Source organism: Capra hircus, chromosome 2 (assembly GCF_001704415.2).
Source record: "Capra hircus breed San Clemente chromosome 2, ASM170441v1, whole genome shotgun sequence".
Lineage (NCBI taxonomy): Eukaryota > Metazoa > Chordata > Mammalia > Artiodactyla > Bovidae > Capra > Capra hircus.
The window spans coordinates 39,388,399-39,413,178 of NC_030809.1; the positions used below are offsets into that span (position 1 = coordinate 39,388,399).

General features: G+C 42.6%; 1 protein-coding gene across 4 annotated transcripts; it reads left to right on the plus strand.

Moving 5' to 3' along the window:
- IDH1 (isocitrate dehydrogenase (NADP(+)) 1, cytosolic) lies at positions 3,651 to 23,766 on the plus strand. 4 transcript variants are annotated; one of them, XM_005676446.3, is made up of 10 exons: positions 3,651 to 3,828; positions 4,784 to 4,839; positions 7,630 to 7,769; positions 11,551 to 11,842; positions 14,435 to 14,540; positions 15,779 to 15,956; positions 17,238 to 17,389; positions 20,147 to 20,287; positions 21,263 to 21,425; positions 22,829 to 23,766. In XM_005676446.3, the coding sequence occupies exons 3-10, from the start codon at positions 7,648 to 7,650 to the stop codon at positions 22,917 to 22,919; spliced, it is 1,245 nt and encodes a 414-aa protein (XP_005676503.1). In that variant the 5' UTR covers positions 3,651 to 3,828; positions 4,784 to 4,839; positions 7,630 to 7,647; the 3' UTR covers positions 22,920 to 23,766. The 4 variants fall into 4 exon arrangements, with proteins under 4 accessions (XP_005676503.1, XP_017915708.1, XP_017915719.1 ...); XM_018060219.1 differs by lacking the exon at positions 3,651 to 3,828 and adding an exon at positions 3,963 to 3,982 and having other exon boundaries at positions 22,829 to 23,238; XM_018060230.1 differs by lacking the exon at positions 3,651 to 3,828 and adding an exon at positions 4,208 to 4,227 and having other exon boundaries at positions 22,829 to 23,238.

Consider the following 24,780-nt stretch of genomic DNA (forward strand, 5'->3'; position numbering starts at 1 on the left):
CTTTGGGATTGACTGGTTTGATCTCCTTGGTGTCAAAGGACTCTCAAGAGTCTTCTCCAGCACCACAATTCCAAAGCATCAATTCTTTGGTGCTCAGCCCTTCTTATGGTCCAACTCTCACATTCGTACATGACTACTGGAAAAACCATACCTTTGACTCTACGGACCTTTGTCAGCAACATGATGTCTCTGCCTTTTAATACACTGGCTAAATCAGTCATAACTTTCCTTCCAAGGAGCAAGCGTCTTTTAATTTCATGCAAGCCATCACCATCCGCAGTGATTTTGGAGCCCAAGAAAAAAGAAAATCTGTCATTGTTTCCACTTTTCCCCTTCTATTTGCCATGAAGTAATGGGACAGGATACCATGGTCTTAGTTTTTTGAATGCTGAGTTTTAAGCTGGCTTTTTCACTCTCTTCTTTCACTTTCATCAAGAGGTTTTTTCAACCTAAAAAAATCTTCCTTTTCTCTTGGAAAAAAATACCAGTGCCCTCGAATGTCCAAAATGCAGTTTGCATAGTGCCCTTCATAATCTTCAAGAGTAATAAAAATCCAATATTAGAGATAACTTTAAAAATAAATTTTGGTGGAGAAGGAAATGGCAACCCACTCCATATTCCTGCCAGGAGAACCCCTTGGACAGAAGAGCCAAGTGGGCTACATTCCATGGGGTCACAAAGAGTCGGTTGTGACTTTGCAACTAAATAACAACAACTGTATAGCACAGGGAACTATGTTCAGTGTTCTGTGATAAACCATAATGGAAAGGAACATTAAAAAAGAATAATATATTTATGTAATGTATATCTAAATCATTTTGCTATACAGCAGAAATCAGCTCAGCATTATAAATCAACTGTTGCTGTTGTTCAGTTGCTAAGTCATGCCCAACTCTTTGTGACCCAATGGACTACAGCATGGCAGGCTTCCCTGTCCTTCACTATCTCCCTGAGTTTCCTCAAACTCATGTCCATTATAACAGGAGGGAAAGGGGCAAGGCACAAGTTTTGAAAGAATGACAGAGCCCAAGGACACAACATAAACTTAGTAGAAACAAATGGGGCCAAGATGGCAGATAAGACTAGACCTTGATCCTCAATCAGCAAGTGAAATGACATACCCAGAGGTGCCATGACAGTTCCAGTTCAATACAGTTGATCGGTTATGTCTGATTCTTGGTGACCCCACGGACTGTAGCACACCAGGCTTCCCTGTCCATCACTAACTCCTGAAGCCTGCTCAAATGCATGTCCATCAAGTTGGTGATGCCATCCAACCATTTCATCCTTTGTTGTCCCTTTCTCCTCCTGCCTTCAACCTTTCCCAGCATCAGGGTCTTTTCAAATGAGTCAGTTCTTCCAATCAGGTGGCCAAAGTATTGGAGCTTCAGCTTCAGCGTCAGTCCTTCCAGTGAATATTCAGGGCTGATTTCCTTTAGGATGGACTGGTTTGATCTCCTAGAAGTTCAAAGGGACTCTCAAGACTCTTCTCCAACACCTCAGTCAAAAGCATCAATTATTTGGCCCCCAACTGTCTTTATAGTCCAACTCTCACATCCATACATGACTACTGGAAAAACCATAGCTTTGATTAGATGGACATTTGTCAGCAAAGTAATGTCTCTGCTTTTTAATATGCTGTGTAGGTTGGTCAACGCTTTTTTTCCAAGGAGGAAGGATCTTTTAATTTCATGGCTGCAGTCACCAACTGAAGTGACTTTGGAGTCCAAGAAAATAAAGTCTCTCACTGTTTCCATTGTTTCCCCATCTATTTGCCATGAAGTGATGGGACCGGATGCCATGATTTTCATTTTTTGAATGTTGAGTTCCAAGCCAACTTTTTCACTCTCCTCTTTCACTTTCATCAAGAGGCTCCTTAGTTCTTCATCGCTTTCTGCCATAAGGGTGGTGTCATCTGCATATCTGAGGTTATTGATATTTTTCCTGGTAATCTTGATTCCAGCTTCATCCAGCCCAAGCATTTTGCATGATGTATTCTGCATATAAATTAAATAAGCAGGGCGAAAATATACAGCCTTGAGGTACTCCTTTCCCAATTTGGAACCAGTCTGTTGTTCCATGTCTGGTTCTAACTGTTGCTGCTTGACCTGCATACAGATTTCTCAGGAGGCAGGTAAGGTGGTCTGGTATTCCCATCTCTCTCAGAATTTTCCACAGTTTGTTGTGATCCACATGGTCAAAGGCTTTGGCATAGTCAATAAAGCAGATTTTTTTTTGAATTCTCTTGCTTCTTCTGTGACCCAAGGGATGTTGGCAATTTGATCTCTGGTTCCTCTGCCTTTTCTGAATCCAGTCTGCACATCTTCAAGTTCTCAGTTCCTGTGTTTTGAAGCTTAACTTGACGGATTGTGAGCATTAGTTCGCTAGTATGTAAGATAAGTGCAATTGTGCAGTAGTTTGAACATTCTTTGGCATTGTCTTTCTTTGGGATTGGAATAAAAACTGACCTTTTCCAGTCCTGTGGCCACTGTTGAGTTTTCCAAATTTGCTGGTATATTGAGTGCAGCACTTTAACAGCATCATTTTGAAGGATTTACAACAGCTCAGCTGGAATTCCATCACTTCCACTAGCTTTGTTCTTAGCAATGCTTCCTAAGGCCCACTTGACTTCTCATTCCAGGATGTGTGTATTTCAATAAAATTTTAAAAACATACATACATAAATAGATAAATAAATTTGGGGGCACTGAATCCTGGACTAAGCATGGGTTTATCCTACAAATCATAATCTAAAATACTTCTCCCCAGCCCTCCATGTTTTCAAAATTAAGGAATACACTAAAAATAATTTCCTGCAGAGGACAGAATTTATTTTAATCCCCTCTTTTCTAAGGCCTCCTTAGATCTTTACTTGAATGTCACTGGAACTCAGATGATTTCATTAACCTTATTGTCTACCGCAAATAACTACTGCATTTATTTATAGTTCTCCTTATTTAGTCGCCAAGTTGCCACCGACTCTTGGCGCCAGTCAGGCTTCGCTCTCTGTGGGATTTTCCAGACAAGAATACTAGAGTGTGCTGCCATTTCCTTCTCCATTATTTACAGCATGCAATAGAAATTGAAAGTAATAGATACATTAGCTCTGAAGACCTAGTCATCGGCGGTGGGTGAAATTTACTGTAGCGTGCCTGCTTGTGCAACTGTTCAATCCTTTGCATTCCAGCTGTGCGGAGAAGCCCCCAAAGTGACTTCACGCTTGCCCAGAACACTCTGCCCGAGCGCGTTCCAGTCTATGGCACATCCGGAGCGTGCCAGGAACAGGAGAGGTCCAAGTCTCCGGTTTGTCTTTATTGGAGACCTAGAAACTCACTCAGCCTGACCCTAGCTTGTTACAAAGCCCGGGGCGCCCCTTCGTGGCGTGGGATTCAGAATACCAGCGCCGACGCGCCCAACGCTCCAGCCTGCAGGTGGCAAGCTTGTTCTTCAGCAGAAGAGGGGCGGAGGCGGAACCCAGCCGCGCAGCTGGCCCCGCCTTTCCCCATCCCAGCGCAAGGAAGGCGGGGCCGCGGATTAGCCCCAAATGGAAGGACCCACCCCGCCCCATGGCCCCGCCCATCTCGGGTGGTCGGCCCGCGGCGATTGGCGGGGGCTCGGGGGCGGAGCTCCGGGAGGTGGGCTGAGGGGGCCGGGCCCGGGTCTGGACAAAAGCCGGGAAGAGAAAAAGACCTGCCTGGGTGGCCAGATTCTGGGTTTCTGCTGAGGCCCGGTGAGAAGCCGGAACAGCTGGGCTCCAGCCGGGATTGCCAGAGTGGACACTGAGTGACTGTGTGCTCCCGAGTCATCGCCAACGTACCTTCCCCGCAGGTAGCCGCAGGCTTCGAGGGGCGGCCCCGGTCTCTGGCTCCTGCGAGAAGGCTGTTAGTGGCTAGTGTGGGGAAAAGGACGCTCAGATCTTGAGCATGATAGGGGAAATTTAGCGGCACGTCCTGGTCGCAAGGCAGCGGAAAAAAAAATCCAGGTAGTGGGCGTGGGAGAAGGAAATGGGAGAAAGACGTGCTAGATGCCTGGTTGTGTAGGCGGCCCGCTGGAGGGTCAAACTGGGCAGGGGGAGGTGGCCTGCGGTGACGGATGGAATGCCGTGTCTGCAGCAGAAGAAAAAATCGGGCGGTAGGAGGATGCAGGGACTTGTGGAAGACGAAGTCTTGGGTTTAGGGAGAAGAAGACGTGCGGCCTCGGCTGTTGGAGGACTTGAGCGTGTGCATGGTACTGGGGCCGACGGGACTGGCGGTGCGGCGGGCTGGAGGCGTCCTCCTGGGGAGCTTTAAGGGGGCGGCGAGGGGCGGTCGGTAGGCCACCTGGTGGCTGCCGGGGGTGGAGGAAATGTCGCCGTCGGCATTTCAAGTTAAGGTGGAGAGGGGTTAAAGGTCCCTGCGCTCAGGAGGGAAGGGTCGGGCGTGGAAGGAGGAACCCAGCTGGCTTCGGTTGCACAAGGGCCACAAAGACGCATGCAGGCCAAGAGCCGGCTGGTCCCCGAAGGACGTACAAACCTCAAGACTAGCTAACGGACAACGAACCCGGGCCGCGCCCACGGACGCGCCCTCCTCCGTGTGCAAGCAGGGGTATTTATTATACTGTATTTGGAAAGTGCATGCGGACCTAAAACTGCCCTTTGCCCCTTAGGGTGCACTTGGCACTGTACTTTAAAACAGATAAACCGGGCTGCCCGGCTTAAAAAAAAAAAAAAAGCTAAATTCTCCGGAGAAGAGTGCTGGAGTGCCTTGTACCTTATCTCTGTCTCTGTTTTTTTGTTTTGTTTTAGGAGGTAAGCTGAGTCTGCGAGACTGAGAGGAGTTGGGGTGATTAGAAATTGTAAAGGTGAGAATAAGTAATTCCTCCCCCTTCTTTCATATGGCAATACTGCGTTTAACTGGTGGAGGTCTTGGAGGTGGTCGGAGGCCCTGTAAGGGAATGACTCAGGAATTTTTCCACCAATAAATTGCAACTGTTTCCTTGTTTCTTTCAGTCTAGAGTCTTCTCTGCAAGACACTTTTTTTTTTTTTGCACAGAAATTAGTGTTGTTCATGAACTCAGCACCCTCACCCCCCACACACCCCCGCAAGCAGCTTTTCTTAAACTACTTTGTTGTTAGTTCAGGTTTATTTTCTAGCATTGCACATGTGTGTCAGGAGATTGGAATTCAGCTGCTCCATAAATGAACTAGCTTGTTGGAAAAGGCCTTCCTTCTGAAATCAGGGTTTGGGTGGGGACAAAAGATCTGAGGGACTAGAGTAGAAAGTGAATTCAGTGGTATCTGAAGCCCACCCTCATAGGATTCAAATCTAGAAGAAATAAAATAGTGTCCTACAGTGTAGTAACCCAGGGTCTACAATAAAGCTTCACTTTTTAAATTAAAAGATGGTAAAAATGTAATGGGTAAGTATCATGAAGAAAACCTTTTATGTTTCAGTTATGCATTATGAAATATAGAAAGATTAATCAGAAAGTGTTTGCTTAACCAAAAAACATTATCACTTATTACTGAAATTTCAAGTTTGCTGTATGACTTTTTATTAACTGTATTTGCCGTTAAAGAAAAATAGCCAAGTCATAACTCTTGCATAATACTTCATAGGAATATGGCCTTGGAAATGTATCAAAACTGAGATAAGTTTGCTGCCTGTTTTTGTTTTGCTCATAATACAGATGTGACTGTGGGATCAGTGTGATTAAATCATATACTTTAAGCTGTACTTTAAATTATACTTGAAATTACAAATGGGAAGTAGCTGACTCATTATTCTAGTTGAGTTCCAGATGGTCCCCCAGTAATGGTCTAGAGAACCTCCTAAATACTAATATAATAAGCAAAATCCCAGAATTGCAAATTGGGAAGTGAAAATGGGCCTAGAGGTTAGGAATATATCTTGGCTTGTTATGAGGAACTGAAGCTCACAGTCAATCATTACATTTAAAAATATAAAGGCCAGACAACTTTAACTCAACTTTTTGAGATGTTTATAGACCTCTTCCTTAATAATATTTTACAGTCAATTCTCCTTTCAGTCCTCAACTGTAAATTAATAGAATAAAAGCAATCTGTTGTTATCTTCTAGGGGGGGAAATAGTTTCATTAAAGCACCGTGAAAGGGAACAGATACCTTTAGCAGGCTCAGTGCCTCTTACTCTAAGGAAACATCCCTTTCTTTAAGCCTAAGCCCTATGGCAACCTGCTTCAGAATTCTTGCCTAGAGAATTCCATGGACAAAGGAGCCTGGCGGGCTATAGTCTATGCATTCCAAAGCATCAGATGTGACTGAGCAACGAACACTTTCACTTTTTACAAAGGGCTTCCCAGGTGAGACTTAGAGTAAAAAAAACCCACCAATACAGGAGACATAAGAAACACGGGTACAATCCCTGAGTCAGGAAGATCCCCCGGAGGCCATGGCTACCCATTCCAATATTCTTGCCTGGAGAATCCCATGGACAGAGGAGCCCAGGTGGGTACAGTCCAAAGGGTCGCAAAGAGTGGGAGGTGACTGAGCGCGTCCATAGGGTGTAGCCCTGCTGTCTCTGGGAATCAGATGGATTAGCATCTGCTACCCCCACATCCCAGGAAGACACCTCTTCCTGGAACAACTCCAATCCCCTATCCCACCCATTGGCAGTTTGCCTTTGCCCACTAATGGCTGGAAGAATAGTCTAGGAGCTGGGATACCAAGGACAGGCCAGGGATATGTTCTGAGCAGTGAAGGTGAAGTCGCTCAGTTGTGTCCGACTCTTTGTGACTCCATGGACTGTAGCCTACCAGGCTCCTCCCTCCATGGGATTCACCAGGCAAGAGTACTGGAGTGGCTTGCCATTTCCTTCTCCAGGGGATCTTCCCAAACCCAGGGATTGAACCCGGGTCTCCTGCATTCCAGGCAGACGCTTTAACCTCTGACCTACCAGGAAAACATACATCTCTATACATACAGATTGCTCTAATTGAGAAATCACTTTGTATTCAGTGTATCACCACCACTATCTTTTACTGTCTCTAGGAAAATAGAGTTCCACCAGGAATTCTTCATCTTTCACTTGTAAAAAGACTTAATTAAATTTTCTTTAAAATGGGTCACTAGAACTTGTTGAATCTTCTTAAGGATAGTTGTTTTAACCAAAACAGCCTCTTAAAAGAGGGGAAATAGTAGTGCCCGTCATTCTGTGCATCTTAAAGGCCTAGCACAATGAGGCGTTGGATAGAAGTGTTCAAATAAACATGATATTTTGGAAATAATCCCATTTGATAAGACAAACCAACAGTCAAGAATAAAGAATAGTGATTGACATTATTAAGGGCATGTGACAGGCTCCAGCTCCCCCACGCTCTAGCTGGATGGCCTTGGAAAGCTTGCTTTCTTTTAGCAAAGTAGAATGGAAAAACAGTTTCCATCGTACAGGGTTGTTGTGACTGTTGACTCAGAAATCACACAAGAGGCATGTAACACAATGCTTTATACAGAGAATGTATTCAATTCTAATGGTTAATGTAATTGTTACTAGCTTTCTGTGCAATCATGCTATTATGAATTGTTCTTTTTAGTAATCACCAAATTGTATTTTGCTTTTACATGGTAATGAAACAAATGATGAGGTATGTGTCTTATCTTTTTTTCCTCTTAGAGGTTTATTGAAGTCAACATGTCTCACAAAATCCAAGGCGGATCTGTGGTAGAGATGCAAGGAGATGAAATGACACGAATCATTTGGGAGTTGATTAAAGAGAAACTCATTTTTCCCTACGTGGACCTGGACCTGCACAGGTAAATGAGTCACTTTGCCAAGCAGCAAACTCAGAAAGCATAATCCGTGTGATTTCAGGGTATGAGTCACTTTTTTGCATAGATACCACTATATCTTGTGAATAAAGCTTTGGGCGAGCTTATATGCAAACAAAACGTAGAACTGGTGTGCCCCTGTGCAGAGAGCAGCTCTGACAGTAGTTGTTTGCAGCAAAGTAAGGGTTTATTTTCAGGGCACTGAGTAGGGAGTAGAGACAAGTCTCAGATCCACTCCAACTTGATCTTTGAGTTGTCTTTTCGTTTTTATTATATTTTTGGGTACCCTGGGTCTTTGTTGTAGCACACTGGCTTTCTCTAGTTATGGCGAGCAGGGGCTACTCTCTGGCGAGGATGTAGCAGCCCCTCATAGCAGTGGCTTCTCTTGTTGCAGAGCACAGGGTCTGGGCACAGGGCCTCAGCAGTTGTGGCGCATGGGCTTAGTTGCCCTGCTGCACGTGGAATCCTCTGGACCAGGGATCAAACCTGTGTTCCCTGCATTGGCAGGGGGGTTCCTAACTACTGGACCACCAGGGAAAGCCTGCTGCTGCTGTTAAGTCACTTCAGTCGTGTCCGACCCTGCAACCGCATAGACGGCAGCCCACCAGGCTCCCCCGTCCCTGGGATTCTCCAGGCAAGAACACTGGAGTGGGTTGCCATTTCCTTCTCCAGGAAGGCTTGAGGGTATTTTAAAATTGTGAAATTTCTGTGACTTTTCTTAAATGTTAGTTTCAGGGAAGTCAGGTTGCATCCAGTTTACATTCTCATGGCTCAGGGGCTGATCTTCTCCCTGGAGAAACAACTTGATTCTGTTGTTACTGATGATACCTAAATCATAATTATAGTCATTCAGAGTGTTGTCACAATAGCAATGTTAGTTACCTGAGTCTGGTTGACGTTAAATTAATATAGGATGGAGGTCAGAGGGGACCAAAGGAAAGAGTTTTAGATAGAGAGATTAATTATAAACTCCAAAGGGAACTCAATTTTAGGGGGACTGGGTTTCAAATATGTATGAAATGAATCTTTAATTTTAACATAATACTAGAAATATTGAACTTGTCATTGTTCAGAAGAGAAGAATTAGGATGTCAGCAAAGTGATTTCTCAGGTCTTTCCAAGCCTCTGTTTCCTGCGAGGGTTTTGTTTGTAATAAATCAGTGGCCAAGAGTAACGTGAGGTACTATTTGCAGAGGGGAAGAGAACAGAGCTGCATGCCAAGTTGCTCGGTCTTGTCTGACTCTTTGCGACCTTATGAACTATAGTCTGCCAGGCTCCTTTGTCCATGGGATTCTCCAGGCAGAATCCTGGAGTAGGTTCCCATGCCCTCCTCTAGAGGATCTTCCCAACCCAGGGATTGAACCCACGTCTTTTACGTCTCCTTCATTGGCTGGTGGGTTCTTTACCACTAGTGCTGCCTGGGAATCCTCTAATAAATCAGTAAAGAATGTAGTTAACACAGTTTTGTCCTTTCTAAAGGATAAAGTATTTTCTGCCACTCTGCTTAACTAGTCAGTGGGCCTTTTTACCTGTTCATTCCTTGTCTTTTCTGCATTTTATACAATTATAGCACAGAATTCTCGAAGTTATCTAATAAAATCCCCACCTTTCAGGAGAAGTTCCCTAAACCATTTGTGTCCAAGACCCTGATGCTGGGAAAGATTGAGGACAGGAGAAGAAGGGGACAACAGATGATGAGATGGTTGGATGGCATCACTGACTCAATGGACACGAGTTTGAGCAAGCTCCAAGAGATAGTGAAGGCCAGGGAAGCCTTCTGGTAGCTAAGCTGTTGAATAAGGGCTTCCCTGGTGACTCAGATGGTAAAGAATCCGCCTGCAATGCTGGAGACCTGGGTGGGATCCCTGGGTTGGGAAGATCCCCGGAGAAGGGAAAGGCTATCCACTCCAGTATCCTGGCCTGGAAAATTCCATGGACCATATAGTCCATGGGGGTCCCAGAGTTGGACACAACTGATTGACTTTCGTGTACATGGCAGTAGGTGAATTTGCAGAACAGTTCCCATGATAATAGCTGCAAAGATTCTCTTTAGCCTAGAGGCATAAGGAGCTTTAAAGGACAGTCATTATACCTAGAAGGCAGAATCACCAGAGTCACTAGAGTGACTAGTTTTTAGTCACTAAAAACTAAAAAATATTTGGAGACTTAAACAAGTGTAAGTAGTTCCAAGGTTGCTATTATTATTACATGATTGGTTCTTTTTGAGGTGAGTGCAATGATTTGTTTGTTTTATTTTCTGTTGTCTAGACAGTGATTGGGACCATTTATTCTTTTTTTTTTTTTTTTTCGCTTAGAAGCAAAAAAATCCACTGATGTGCTGTAAGCTTCTTCTGATGAAAAATGTTTCCTGTGAACGTGAATATTGCTAACTACTGCTGTTTGAGTTAAGAGTGGACTTTTTATAGATATTCAGCACTTCCTAAGTCAGAAGATAAGAGTATCTTTTTTAGTGCCGATGGAAAAAAAATTAATAATCTAAGAAAGAAAGGGAGAATTGTATTCATGTCAGCTTGAGTATTATAGCCCAAGAGACAGTCATTCAGAAAGCTCTGAGGACCATTCTGCCCACTTGGGGTCAAAGAGCAGTTATGTAACTTTTTGAGACAAAGGGTTATAGGTCATGTTGAAAATTTACACACAATCCATGGCTGTGCTTACAAAGTGACCCCTTACAAGATTAAGAAGGAAGCATATCCTAAGGAGGTCTGGAGGTTGACAATTAATACAGATTGACAATAGACCCTCAAGGAGAGGGAGGAGGTGCGAACAGTTAAAGCAGCTTGGAATTATTTTTATTTGGAAATATATCACCAGATTGGATGCCCTTTTGCATTTCCATCACAAGGAGTGGGATATCTAAAGGAAGGAAAATACCAGAAGTGAAACAAGAGATTGAGGGGCTTGATAATTCAGCAAATTTTGAAAACTGAAAAAACTAGAAAACTTTTTAAGCCTTGGAGAACAAAATAAACTGTTACATTACTGTTTTGTTTTTCCTAGTTTTGACAAACTATTACCTACTTTAAAGTTTTACAGTCTTCTTCTCTGCTCTGAACAACCAGCTTTCTTTCACACTCTGAATAACTTGCAGTCTGGGTGTTGGTGTATTTTAAGCTATAAATCAGTGGGCTATATAAAGTTATTGCTGGATTCCATTATTCTATAAACTTCAGGCTTGTTTCCAGGAGAAAGACTTGCCTGAGATTTAGGGAAAAGTTCAATATACAGCTAATTGGCCTTAATAGTTATTAGCATTTTTTGGCACTGACTGTCTCAGCTGTAACTCCCACCACTTCAGTGCCAAACTGCAAGAAATCCTTTTAGTCCTCAGCTGCTTTATTTTGAGAGCACAATATTTTCTAAGGGGAAAATAATACTTAGGTTTGCATTTTTATGCTAATCAGATGAAGAAGGTCTGCAGAAAGTGGTGATAAAGAGTAGGCCGAGAGAAAAGGGTACAGTGGTTTTTATTTGATTTCCTTCTCAACAGCTTCCCACAACACAGTGTGGCCCAGCGGTCTAGCCCTTCTTAGAGGTCTTTTTAGTTGGCAGCCATCTTTGTGTCAAGGGTACACTAGTGCTAAAACTCAGCAGATTTAGGTGTGTATGGAGCCTTCACTTTCTGCAGGGCAGGCCCTGTGTACCATCAGCATGCATAGAGTTGTGCATGGGGATAGAAGGGGAGTATCTTCAGTCACCTGTAGGTGTGTCTGGAAAAGTTACGCTTTCAACCTTTCCCTCCCAGCTATGATTTAAGCATAGAGAATCGCGATGCCACCAATGACCAGGTCACCAAGGACGCTGCAGAAGCTATAAAGAAGTACAACGTTGGTGTCAAGTGTGCCACCATCACCCCCGATGAGAAGAGAGTGGAGGAGTTCAAGCTGAAACAAATGTGGAAGTCTCCGAATGGCACCATCCGAAATATCCTGGGTGGCACTGTCTTCAGGGAAGCTATTATCTGCAAAAATATTCCCCGGCTCGTGAGCGGATGGGTAAAACCCATTATCATAGGTCGTCATGCTTATGGGGATCAAGTAAGTCGTGTTGGCATGACTTGACTTTCCATGTTCTTTTCTCGTGGCTTTTGATTGCCCAGCAGTTCTGATTTATATTTGCTTTATTCTCTTTTGGTGTCTGCTTCCATTAAGTGAGGTATGTGCTCAGTCACTTCAGTCATATCCAAGTCTTTGTGACTCCGTGGACTATAGCCCTCCAGGCTCCTCTGTCCATGGAATTCTCCGGGCCAGAATACTGGAGTGGGTAGCCTTTCCCTTCTTCAGTGGATCTTCCCGACCCAGGGATCAAACCCGTGTTTCCTGTACTGCAGGCAGAATCTTTTATCCCTGAGCCACCAGGAAAGCCCACAAATGATGTATAGAATTGAAAAATGAATATATCTGTGTATATATACACACACCCGTAGACATTTAGATAAAAGTAAATTCAGATAAACTTATAGGTACCTATCTCACTATAAATGACTTTTTAATAGGCTTTTTTTTTTTGTCTTTTTATTAGGTTAAACCATATGATAAAGTCATTTTCATATAATTTCCTGTGGTTTAACTGAATCAGTGGTTCAGCCAAACCCAGGCTGTACAATAGGATCTTTTTACAGGTTTTTTGGTGTTTGTTTTATTTTGCATTGCCATTTTAAAAAAAGCTTTTTTTGTTTTAATTCCAATGCCTTTCTCCCACCCTACACTAGCTAAATCTCAGTTCCATGGTGTTTTAAAGCTCTCCAGGTGATTCTAATGTGCAGACAGAATTGAGAACTACCAAAGATTATATTAAACATGATTATTTCATGCATAAAAGGACCAACTAACTCAGTAGTTGAAAGCAGTCTCTTCAGAACATTCTCCTTGGGGGAAGAAGAAAAGTCTAGTTTCTATACTTCTGTACAAGTAGGCTTGTTGCCAAATTAAACAGAAACATTACCAACTAAACTAAAAATTCTCTGTTGAAACTAAAGTTTCAGACTTTCATAGAAAGCAGCTCATGTCGTACAAGAGCCTTAAAAACAAGAGTCTCTGTCCCTGACACCCAGAGGCTTTGATGTCACCATCGTTGAAAATAGTATGGGTAGAGCAGACCACTCTCTGTCCGTTCTACTGTGTATTTCAGGCTATCCCTTCGTCCTGGCAGTTCCCTTCACAGATAACTCAGAGGCTCAGAAGAGGGAATGTAGATGAGATTGCTACAAACTCACTAGTCCTGGGAACATGGCCCTAAGTTATAGCCTTTTTTTCCTTTTCCCTTTTTTAAAAATTATTGTGGCATCAATCACTGGAAGAATGGTCATTCTAGCCTTCTAGATTGAAAATTCCAAGCGTCTAGAAAGCATTTATGGTGCTTTGACACCTTTTGAGAAATGAGAACCAGTTACTACCAATAAATATCAGAAATATTCTGCATAGAATAGATATTAATCTGTCATTATCTGACAGCTGTTCTTTCAGCTGTCTTTAATATTGCTATAAACAAAGATAAATAAGTTTGACTGGCATCTGCTGGTACCTGACTCTGAAAGTATTCTAATCTAAGCCATCGAAGAAGACAGCAAAGATTGACATATGCCTAGTGTGGGCTGGGCATATTTTTCCTTACCTGTAACCAAGGTAGCTGTCCTTAGAAGGCCCTTTCTTAAGGGCCTACTGCATCAGCCTACTTTCATCAGCCTACTGCAGCTGCTTCCAGAATGATTGCTTTCTATGGGCAAGTCCTGGGCTGGGCCTTAGTAGAATGATGTTCATGAAGAGAACAAGCCCTGAAGGTCCAAGGACCAGACCCTAAGTGGGTTATTTGCACTACATCATAGTTCCTCCCTTGTAAGATTGGTGGAAGAATCAAATGAGATAACGTGGGATACAGGTTAATCACTTAAAGTGTGTCTCCTAGTGAGGACCAGGCGCTAGCACTCTCAACATCATCTTCGGTGCCATGCTGCACTTAATCACTCCGTCATGTCCGACTCTGTGACCCCACGGACTGTAGGCCACCAGACTCCACTGTCTGTGGGAATTCTCCAGGCAGGAATACTGGAGTGGGTTGCCATGCCCTCTGGGGGAATCTGCCCAACCCAGGGATCAAACCCACGTCTCCCACATTGCTGGTGGATTCTTTATCGTCTGAGCCACCAGGGAAGCCCATGTTCAGTGCTACAGTTGGTATATTGTCAGCCCCCAAGAGAAGACTTCCCTGACCTCCAGGTTATGGTCATTTCTCTTCCTCCATCTTCCAGTTGCATTTTTTATCTATGCCTGCTGTTGACATTTGAAAGCTCTTAATGTTGCTTCACTTTTGTATGGGTTTGTTAGGTCATAGGCTTTGTAAGAGGGAAGACTTTGTTACTCTCTTTCATACTCATATCTGTACTTAGAAAACTGCCCCTTACATTGTAAGCACCTGATAAATACTGATGTCCAATGTGTACTCCTACTAACTAGCTTTGGGAATTCTCTGGACCTCTTTATCTCCATCTCTCAATTAGAAAGTTGGGCCACACTGTACTGTTGTCTGGGTGTCTTCCAGCTCTGTAGTCTATGATTTTTTTTTTTTTTTCCCTTCATGTAATTCTTGTTAGGACAGTTTTGAGATTTATTTTCTTTTTCCCCCCTGTACAGTATAGAGCAACTGATTTTGTTGTGCCGGGGCCTGGAAAAGTAGAGATATCCTATACACCAAGCGATGGATCCCCCAAAACGGTATACCTAGTACATAACTTCACAGGTATGTTTGTATTTTTCATTTTTTTTTTAACAGGCCATTTAGACAACGTTATCACCAGTTTTTTAAAGTTAGTTATGTGGCTGCCTAAAAATGCAACCTGAATCTATAGTATTTCCACAGGACTCAAAACCTAACATAAAAATGTCATTGGCTCCAGTGGCATAAAAGGAATTAGCCACTTAATTCACTTAATAGAAAATACAAGTAGATAATTATGCATCTCAAAACAAGGAGGAAAGGTTGACAGGAATCTGTTATGTGCAAATTACATAAATTAAATGTTAATAGCCCCAAATTGTCTGTTATGTAGTCCTACGCTTTGGCTCTGGCAGGGTTTGTGTTTGAAAATGGCTTTTTTATTTATTTGCTGAAGTTTTTTCTGGTTCTGAGTGTTTATTTTGTGAAAGTGAACTGTTTGGGTTTTGGTTTGTTGTTTTTTTTTTTTTTCACTTCTTCTCTTCCCTCGATTTTGCTGTTCCTAATAAGGTTCAATATGGCAAATCCCAACCAAAAATTGTTGAAAGAACAGACTTTCCCCATTGTTAAGCTTGTTAAAAGAACTCACCCAAACAAAATCTCAAAATTTACCTAGCTGTTGTTCTTCTTGCCTCCTCTAAGTCATATCATTTTAAAGGAATCTAGTTCTGCCAGTTTCCGCACCTCTCATCCTTAGCCCCAGGCTGGCCCTGGACAGTAGCATGGATTCAAGTTCTAGCTTTCAGTAATAACAGAGTTCAAACAGTAAGAGTTGTGAAACACCAGTGATTACATGGCACATGATTATTTCTGCCAAAGCAAAACCAACTTTCAGTATCCTCCAGGAAATGACAAGAATTTTCATTCCTTGTTTGAAATGTATCCTTAGTGACTGAAGATTGACTGCGTACTTAAATCTTAAAAGACATGCTTGAAATTTTTTAAAGTGTGAAAAGAGTTTAAAAATTATATACCCCTTCTTCAGTGTGTTTCTGGTTCATATCAGTTCTTGGTATTTCAGGATCCAAAAGACCATGTTTTTCTCATGGGTATTGGCCTTTCAAAACAAGTTAGAATGTCCTTACCTAGAATTGTCTTTCCTCCAATTACATGTCTCAGAAACTCATGGAATACTGAAATTGGAAGCCTAAACTCAGACATGAGAGCTGGAAGCAGGCTATTTTGGTGGTAGGGGTGGATTTAGACTTGCTACAGCTGTACCCTATTTACCTTCCTTTTTTTTTCTTGTTTTCCCCTCACAGAGAGTGGTGGTGTTGCCATGGGAATGTTCAATCAAGATAAGTCAATCGAAGATTTTGCACACAGTTCTTTCCAGATGGCTTTGTCTAAGAATTGGCCTTTGTATCTGAGCACCAAAAACACTATTCTGAAGAAATACGATGGACGTTTTAAAGACATCTTTCAGGAGATATATGACAAGTAACTACAGTTCTTTTTTCCTTTTTTTGGTCACAAATGGCGGCATTTATAGTATAGAATTTGTATGCTTATCCCTTTGACTCTGGGACAAATTGAGTGAAAACCATCACTATCTCATTAAGATAAAGACAGAACTGAGATTTAGCAAGGGTTGAAACAAAACACTTGAGTTGCTTTTAGAAGGGGAATGTGTTTTCAGATAAAGGTCCCACATTTTTTTCAGAGCCAGGATTATTTAATGTGTGAGTGAATGTACCCTGTTAGTGATAGAAAGTTCTGATTTTTCATGTGTGTAAGTTTCTAAATGGGGCCTATTCCATTTTCTTTCTTTGTAATATTTATTTATTTCACCAGGTCTTAGTTGCTCATGCAGGATCTTTAGTTGCAGCACATGGGATTTAATTCCCCAACCAAGGATCAAACCTGGGCCCCCTGCACTGGGAGCTCAGAGTCTTAGCCACTGGACCACCAGGGAAGACCCCCATTTCCATTCTTTCTGAAGCCCACTCTTATGATTTAAAACTCTCCTTTTGGGAATTGCCTGGCAGTCCAGTGGTTAGGACTCCACATTTTCACTGCAAAAGGTGTGGGTTCAGTCCCTGGTCAGGAAACTAAGATCTTGCAAGCTGTGGGGCACAACCAATAATTTAAATATAAATGAAGAAAATAAATAAAACTTTGCTTTAATGGAGTCATTTGAACTTAAGTCTACATTTATAATCATTTTAGGTTCAACAGTACTTGAGTACTTGTTAACTTTTAAGATGGCATTCCTCCCTTTAGATACAAGCGTTCAGACCAGGGCTGGGATTTTAGGTATCCTTCCCAAGACATTTTAATACCTCCTTCCATTCCCTATCTATATCAAACCTGGAAGCTGTCCTAGTTTGCTGAATGATACTGGGCAGTAAAATAGTCTTTCTCTACCCCCTTATATTCTTTTTTTAACATAAATCTTTAAGGCAAGCTCAATCCCAAGAAACAGGTGAGTAGTATATTGAAAACTGTAGAAGTAGTATTAATACTTGGAACACTGTTGTCTTGCTTAATTCTCATATCTCTGCCAAGTGGATGAAATCACCCTTACAGATGGGGAAATGGGAGTTTCATAGCTAGAAAATGAATGGGCAGGGATTTCAGCCCATGTCTGTCAGATCCCCAAATCTGCGCTGCTTCTACTAAAACCTGCTGCTTCCAGCCCCACCTTCAGCCTTTCAGAGAGGCACATGGTATCCCAACAAAACCAGTTTCCTTTGTCTATTGTTCTCTTCTCTTTCTCAGGCAGTACAAATCTGAGTTTGAAGCTCAGAATATCTGGTATGAGCACAGGCTCATTGATGACATGGTGGCCCAAGCTATGAAATCGGAGGGGGGCTTCATTTGGGCCTGTAAGAACTATGATGGGGACGTGCAGTCGGACTCCGTGGCCCAAGGTAAGGAGCTGGAGGACAAGTGGAGGTGGGGCTTGGCCTGCGGCCAACAGGTGGTGCCCAGGTGTGGGAAGAGGGATGCTATAGCCCTTGGTAAAGCTCATGAAATGGTAGCACTGCAAGACATTCAGGTCCATCTTCTCAGCTGACTGATGAGGAAAGTAAGATCAGACTGGGTAGACGACTTCTCTCAGGGGTGCCCAGGAAGTAACTCAGTGGGGTTGAATCTCCAGCCTTAGATGTTAACACAGTTTACATCTCAACCCTTTTCCCTCCTTAAGTTTCACTGCCTCCAATGAGCAGCCCAATCACCTAATCTGAAAATCGCTCTTTTTTCCTGCCTTCCAATAAGCATGTAAAAAACTAGGGGACTCAGGAGAGAAGGGGCCAGGGTTATCTCATAACCAAGGGACCTCCCTCCCAAGAGCCTGTTCATCCCACAACTGGTACAAATCACGCCACTTTTGCCAGCCTTGACAGCTGTTCCATACCACGTAAAACACACGTGTTTACTGCTTAGCTCTAAACACATGAAATCAAGCAAAGCAGCAGACATTGCAGAAACCAGGAGCTTCATGCCAGAGATAGGGACCAGAGGAGCAAAAGTTCTCCCTTCCCTGCCTTCCTCAGTGCTAAGCTGTCCTTCAGTTTCAGTTACTCGTGAAGTGGTGTGCACTGAATTTCCCTGATGAATGTTTGTGTTCACTTCGGTTGCATTTGCTTTCCCCCAGGAAGTACTACTTTTTCTTTCTGTTGCGAAAAGTTAATCATTGCTATCAGTTTGAAAATTAGTAGATCTGCCTGGTTAAAGATGACTTTGATGTCAGATAAATGAGTTACCCAGGTCTTTCTTTACCCTCCTTCTGTTTCTCTTGCGTGCTGTGTTGTCACTTTAGTCGTGTCCGACTCTGAGACCCTATGGACCATAACCTGCCAAGCTGTTCTGTCCATAGGATTCTCCAGGCAAGAATACTGGAGTGGGTTGCCATGCCCTTCTCCAGGGGATTGTACTGACCCAGGGATCCAACCCACATCTCTTATGTCTCCTGCATGGGCAGGCGCATTCTTTATCACTAGTGCCACCTGGGAGGTCATCACAGTCGTTTGAATGCAGCAGAGAAAGGAGTGTTGCTTTGTGATAATTCCATCACAAAGCAAAGAGAGCAGGGTTCTTAGAATGGGCTCAGATCATCTCATGGTTTCTAAATGTCCTCCTGGCAATAAGAGGGTATCTGGAGGGATATCGCAAATGTTATTGTCAAGCTGTGGAGGTTCAAAGGACTTCAGAGCAAGAGTGCTGCAGTGCAGTGTCCAGCCATGCACTGATAAGATACCTGGAACCAAGACTGTGTCTGGGCAGTGCCTGCAGGTAAAGGTGACCTCAGCATAGCAGATTAAAAGGCAGCAGAGCTGTCCTCACATGCATTCTTTTCTAGAGGCATGAACTACTTTGGACTCAAACCAAACGTTATATTTCTGTCCTCAGTTTTGACAGTGGTACCAACTAGTGTCTCATGGATAAATAGACTATCACCATGGATATGGCCCCAAACATCTCCAGTCAGTGAATATTTGAGCCTCTACTGAAGCCTCATACCGACATAGTGATAGGAAAGGAGCTGCTAATTCGGTACAGAAATTGCTAATTGTACTCAAAGAATTTTATAAAGTTTTTTTCCTTACTTTCAAACCGAAAAAAAAGGTAGCAGCCTATTATAAATTTGCATTGTTAACTCCACAGGTTCTATTGGGAAGTAGCAAAAATGGCGACAAGTGTTCTTTGAATTCGAGTATAAGCAAAAATTAATAGAAGAAGGAAAGTCAATTACATGGACTTAAAAGTTGTAATTTGGTTCTCTGACTAGGAAACCACAGAACAGAATCGTTCTGGTGAGGCTGTAAAAGAGAGCAGGAGCGAGTGGGAGGTGCTCGGATCCATCCTATTTTGTTTTAACCAGCTTTCTCTTGCCAGTCCTGCGTGAGCCTGTGAGCAGCTTGGTGGCTGGAGAAAACTCCTGAATCTTTATTTTCCCAGAATAGCAGAGTATCTGCACATAAGCATAACAGTGATATATTGAACTCTTATTCTCTGGAGGGTAGTATTCTAAGGAATAAGAATGTGTTTTCTTTTCATATATAGTCATGAATATATGCATATACATCTAATTCTCACAACAGCCCTATGAAGTAGGTGTTTTTACTTTTCTCCCCCCCTCCTTTTTTAAAGATTTGTTTATTGATTTTTGTTTTGGGCCACGCTGGGTCTTCATTGCTGCACGCAGGCTTTTCTCGTTGTGGATAGTGGAGGCTTATCACGGTGGTGGCTTGTGTTGCTGCAGAGCACAGGCTTCAGTAGTTGGTGCACTTGTACTTAGTTACTCCTCAGCACGTGGGATCTTCCCGGGCCAGGGATTGAACCTGCTTCTCCTACACTGGCAGGTGGATTCTTATCCACTGTACCACCAGGGAAGCCCTGCTATACCCATTTTACAGGTAAGGAAACTGAGCCACAGTAGCTAGGAAGTCATGGAACTAGGGTGGAATACAGGCAGTCAGACCATGAGCAGGTGCCTCTGAAGTAAATAAGTGAGGAAAAACGTAGCCTTTTCTGAAAGGCAGAAGAATTACTGATGACTCCATGCACTCATGTTTATTTTGTTCACCGAGTCCTGTCAAGATGAAGTCCTTGTCTTTCCTCTCTGGGAGACCCAGTGCTCTTCCTGCACTTGAATCCCGTCCTTCATGTTCTGCCGCTCACAGGTTATGGCTCTCTCGGCATGATGACCAGTGTGCTGGTTTGTCCAGATGGCAAGACAGTAGAAGCAGAGGCTGCCCACGGGACTGTCACCCGTCACTACCGAATGTACCAGAAAGGACAGGAGACGTCCACCAATCCCATTGGTAAGATAGTGTCGGCTGCTACATTGATTTCCAACCAGAATAGAAATCTCCAAAGGGACTCCAACCTGTGTTCCTTTGGCTGCCCAATGCCTTGTGTATAAAACCATCACCTAACAGCTCATTTGTCCTACCAATAAGAACTGCTTTAATATGTTTCCTAAAATATACACAATATATGCTTTTCCATTTTGTGGGAGGATATATATTACAGAGAAGAATGTTATCAACAAGCATTTTCCTTTTCCTTTTCTTTTGCTGCTGTGAAACATCACATGTGGCTGAGAATCTAAAGCCACATTGACCCCTTTTAACTAAGTTTCAAGGACAGTGCTTTTTTTTTTAATTAATTGTTTTTATTTTTAGCTGTGCTGGGTCTTTGTTGCTGTGCACAGTCTTTCTTTAGTGGCAGAGGGTGGGGGCTACTCTAGTTGCAGTGTATGGGCTTCTCATTGTAGCGGCTCCTCTTGTTTCAGAGCACAAGCTCTGGACCATGGGCTCAGTAGTTGTGGCACACAGACTTAGGTGTCCATGTCATGTGGAATTCTCCCAGACCGGGGATTGAACCCACATCCCCTGCATTGGCAGGTGGATTCTTAACCACTGGACCACCAGGGAAGTCCTCAAGAACAGTACTTTAAAAACAGATTACAGCCTGGAAAGAGAAGAGACCAGTACAGATGAGATAAAAGAGGTTGTGACCTTTACCAAATTAGTAAGTTCCCTACCATGACTATATGCTTTCTTAAAGGTCTAGCAAAATCCAAAACATTTCCTCTACAAAAATGCAGGTTTTTTTTTTTTTGAAATTTCTATTTGATAAAGTATTTCCTGAAACTTAAAGCTCATGTGGATAGCATCCAATGAAGTCAGTCACCTAAACAAAAGAAATAGTCTATTTTGTCAAACAAAGACTTGGGAATATTTCTAATCAGCATGATTGAATTGTGCTTTTTTTAAATTCCCCCTGTCTTTCAGCTTCCATTTTTGCCTGGACCAGAGGCTTAGCCCACAGAGCTAAGCTTGATAACAATAAAGAGCTCAGCTTTTTTGCAAAAGCTTTGGAAGAAGTCTGTATTGAGACCATTGAGGCTGGCTTCATGACCAAGGACTTAGCTGCATGTATTAAAGGTTTACCCAAGTAAGTATAAGATGCTGTAAGCTCCGTGGTCAAATTACCATTTATCCTCACTGGGCTCAAAACATTAAGTGGTTTCTGGGGTTACATGAATTATTATTTGTCATCTGGTTTCAAGAGTCAGGAGACATTATCTGTAAACTGTCAGATAATAAACATTTCAGGCTTTACGGAACGTATGGCAAGTATTGAACTTTGCCTCCACGGCGCGAAAGCAGTCAGTGGTGATACAAGAGCTAATGGGAGTGGCAGTGTTCCAGTCAAACCCTGTGTACAGAACCAGGCTGCAGTCTGGACTGAGGTCATGAGCCAAGCTGTAGTGTGCTCACCCCTGATCTAGTTGGCAGTCAACTGGGTGGCAAGGTTCTGCTTCATAAAACAAAATTACAGACATTTTGAAACAAAGAGACCTCCAAGGCTATTTTATTCCACCTCTTTATCTTCAATTTAGTAAGAAAAGTAAGGAGCACAGGTACAAGACATCCAGTTGCTCATAGTCCCTTCCTTAAGTATCTATAGCCACCAGTCAGATAATCGTTTTGCCCAGGACTTTTTTGAGAACATGGAAGCCTGTATCCTAGCTGAATTAGCTGCTGATCAGGGATTTCCTCCCTTAACCAAAGCTGGCTACTATGGCTCATGTCAAGAAATGAAAAAACAACAAAATTCTGTAAAGCAATTATCCTTCAGTTAAATAAATTAATTTTTAAAAAAAGAATTGATATTAAAATCTAACACCAATCCTATGTCTCATTTGTGGGTCCTCAGAGACCTCTGTTTAGGGTCAGTATACCTCAGTCATGGGGATATACTCCATTACTACATCTTTCTTATTTTAAATTTTCAGCAAGAATACAATGTCTGAAATGTTCCTATCAGTGTGTTACTTTTAAGCCTAGTTGGATAGACACCTGTCATCAGGATTATGAGAGCCAGTCCATGGTCTTTTGTTTTTTAAGAAAGACAAAGGTGGATATAAGAGCACCAGAGTGGTTTTTTGTTTGTTTGTTTGAGGACATGTGACAATTTGTAGGGATATAAGTAAAAAGATGACTGTACCTGGATATGTTCTTTTAACGAAGAATGAGAAATAAGAAGTAGGATGGTTTCAGTCTCCCAGGCATTAGTCGGAATGAAGCTCTGGGGCAGTTTTACTCTTAAAGCTACAAGACCAGGAACCCCTGTGAGTGTGTGTGTCTGGCCTGGCTCCACTCAGACTGCCTGTAGCCTGGGTCAGCCCCTTGAACCATAAATGCAGTCATCGGCCATAAACTTGTAGCTTGTTAACATTACTCACTTTTCTTCTAGAAATAAATAGAATGCTACATTAAGCAGCATGTCTCAGACTTTTCCTCTACCAGATCAGAGACAAACTAAATTTCCTTCTTTTTTCCTTCCTCTATTAGCGTGCAACGTTCTGACTACTTGAATACGTTTGAGTTCATGGATAAACTCGGAGAGAACCTGCAGTTAAAACTAGCCCAGGCCAAACTTTAAGGTCATTTCTTGTCTTTGGAGGATGTTTTTTTTTCTGGTAACTAGGGTCTACTGGTTTACATTTTTCTCTATAACTCTCGAGGGTAAAGGCAAAATCAATTTTGTAATTTGTTTAGAAGCCAGAGTTTATCTTTTCTATAAGTTTACAGCCTTTTTCTTATGCATACAGTTATGCCACCTTTGTGAACGTGGCCGGGGACTTTTTTTTAAATTTTATTTTCTACTAATAGCCTAGGAATTATTTTTAATGTCCACTTGTACTCACTGTCACTTTTTCTTATGTGCTGAGATCAATGACCAAAATCAACAGTGCTCAAAAGGATAAACTATAGCCACGGTATTATTCCCTGAAATTGTATAGAGATTCATTCCCTTTCTCGCTTTCCATGGCCTGGGGCCCTGCGTCATTCTAATATAACAGATATCTCATTATTTGCAGTAGAAGCTGCATGTTAGACTTGCATATGATTTGAAATGAAGAGCATGGCTGTAACTAAAATGTATTGAAGACTCATCTTTGTTAAGAGCTCTAGTTGAATCTTTTAAAAATACTAAATATTTTTGAGCTCCTTGGAGAATCCAGAAGAAATACTACCTGAGGGGGCGGGGGTTGCCCTCTGTGTTTGTCTCCTCCTCCTGGCCTTGTGTGGCCTAAGTATTTTGCGACCTTGAACAGCATGTTTCATCCAAGTGCAATAATACAAGCTGCACCTTTTTTTTGGACCTCTGCTGGCCTCTTTTATTTCCTTTATGTAAATGTGATTTTTCAGAAGTTGATTGTAAACACTATTCTAGTCCTGTTCTTCATCTAAACTATCGATTTTAATTAAAATTCAGTGCTAATGAACTAGGTCTCCTGAGTTTTTATTTATTGACTGTATTGCAGGTACCAGGAACCCTGCTAGATCCTAGCCATAGGAATTTGGTTTTAAAAAAAAAGTCTCTGCCCTCAAGGAGTTTACTTGGGGGAAAATGGTTAGGTAAACAGATAGTAAGATGTGGATTCTACAGAGAAAGGGAAAGAACACCAACGATCGAACAAAAGGGAATATTAGGCAATTGAGTCTCTGTGTATGCTGAGGAGTTTAGTATTATTAGCATATAAGTTAATAGGGAGCCAGTGAAAACTTAAGGAAGGGACATGATCATGAGTTCAGTTCAGTTCAGTTCAATTCATTTGCTCAGTCCTGTCCGACTCTTTGCGACCCCATGAATCACAGCATGCCAGGCCTCCCTGTCCATCACCAACTCCCGGAGTTCACTCAGACTCAGGTTCATCGAGTCAGTGATGCCATCCAGCCATCTCATCCTCTGTCGTCCCCTTCTCCTCCTGCCCCCAATCCCTTCCAGCATCAGAGTCTTTTCCAATGAGTCAACTCTTCACATCAGGTGGCTAAAGTACTGGAGTTTCAGCTTTATCATCAGTCCTTCCAAAGAACACCCAGGACTGATCTCCTTCAGAATGGACTGGTTGGATCTCCTTGCAGTCCAAGGGACTCTCAAGAGTCTTCTCCAACACCACAGTTCAAAAGCATCAATTCTTCGGCGCTCAGCCTTCTTCACAGTCCAACTCACATCCATACATGACCACTGGAAAAACCATAGCCTTGACTAGACGGGTCTTAGTCGGCAAAGTAATGTCTCTGCTTTTGAATATACTGTCTAGGTTGGTCATAACTTTCCTTCCAAGGAGCAAGCGTCTTTTAATTTCATGGCTGCATCACCATCTGCAGTGATTTTGGAGCCCAAAAAAATAAAGTCTGACACTGTTTCCCCATCGATTCCCCATGAAATGATGGGACCAGATGCCATGATCTTCGTTTTCTGAATCTTGAGCTTTAAGCCAACTTTTTGACTCCTT

Excerpts from the sequence above, each read along its gene's own strand:
- IDH1 (XM_005676446.3), top strand. The coding sequence starts at position 7,648 with ATGTCTCACAAAATCCAAGGCGGATCTGTGGTAGAGATGCAAGGAGAT. Across the intron at positions 20,288-21,262 it reads GACGTCCACCAATCCCATTG|CTTCCATTTTTGCCTGGACC; the intron begins GTAAGATAGTGT and ends CCTGTCTTTCAG. Across the intron at positions 21,426-22,828 it reads TGTATTAAAGGTTTACCCAA|CGTGCAACGTTCTGACTACT; the intron begins GTAAGTATAAGA and ends TTCCTCTATTAG.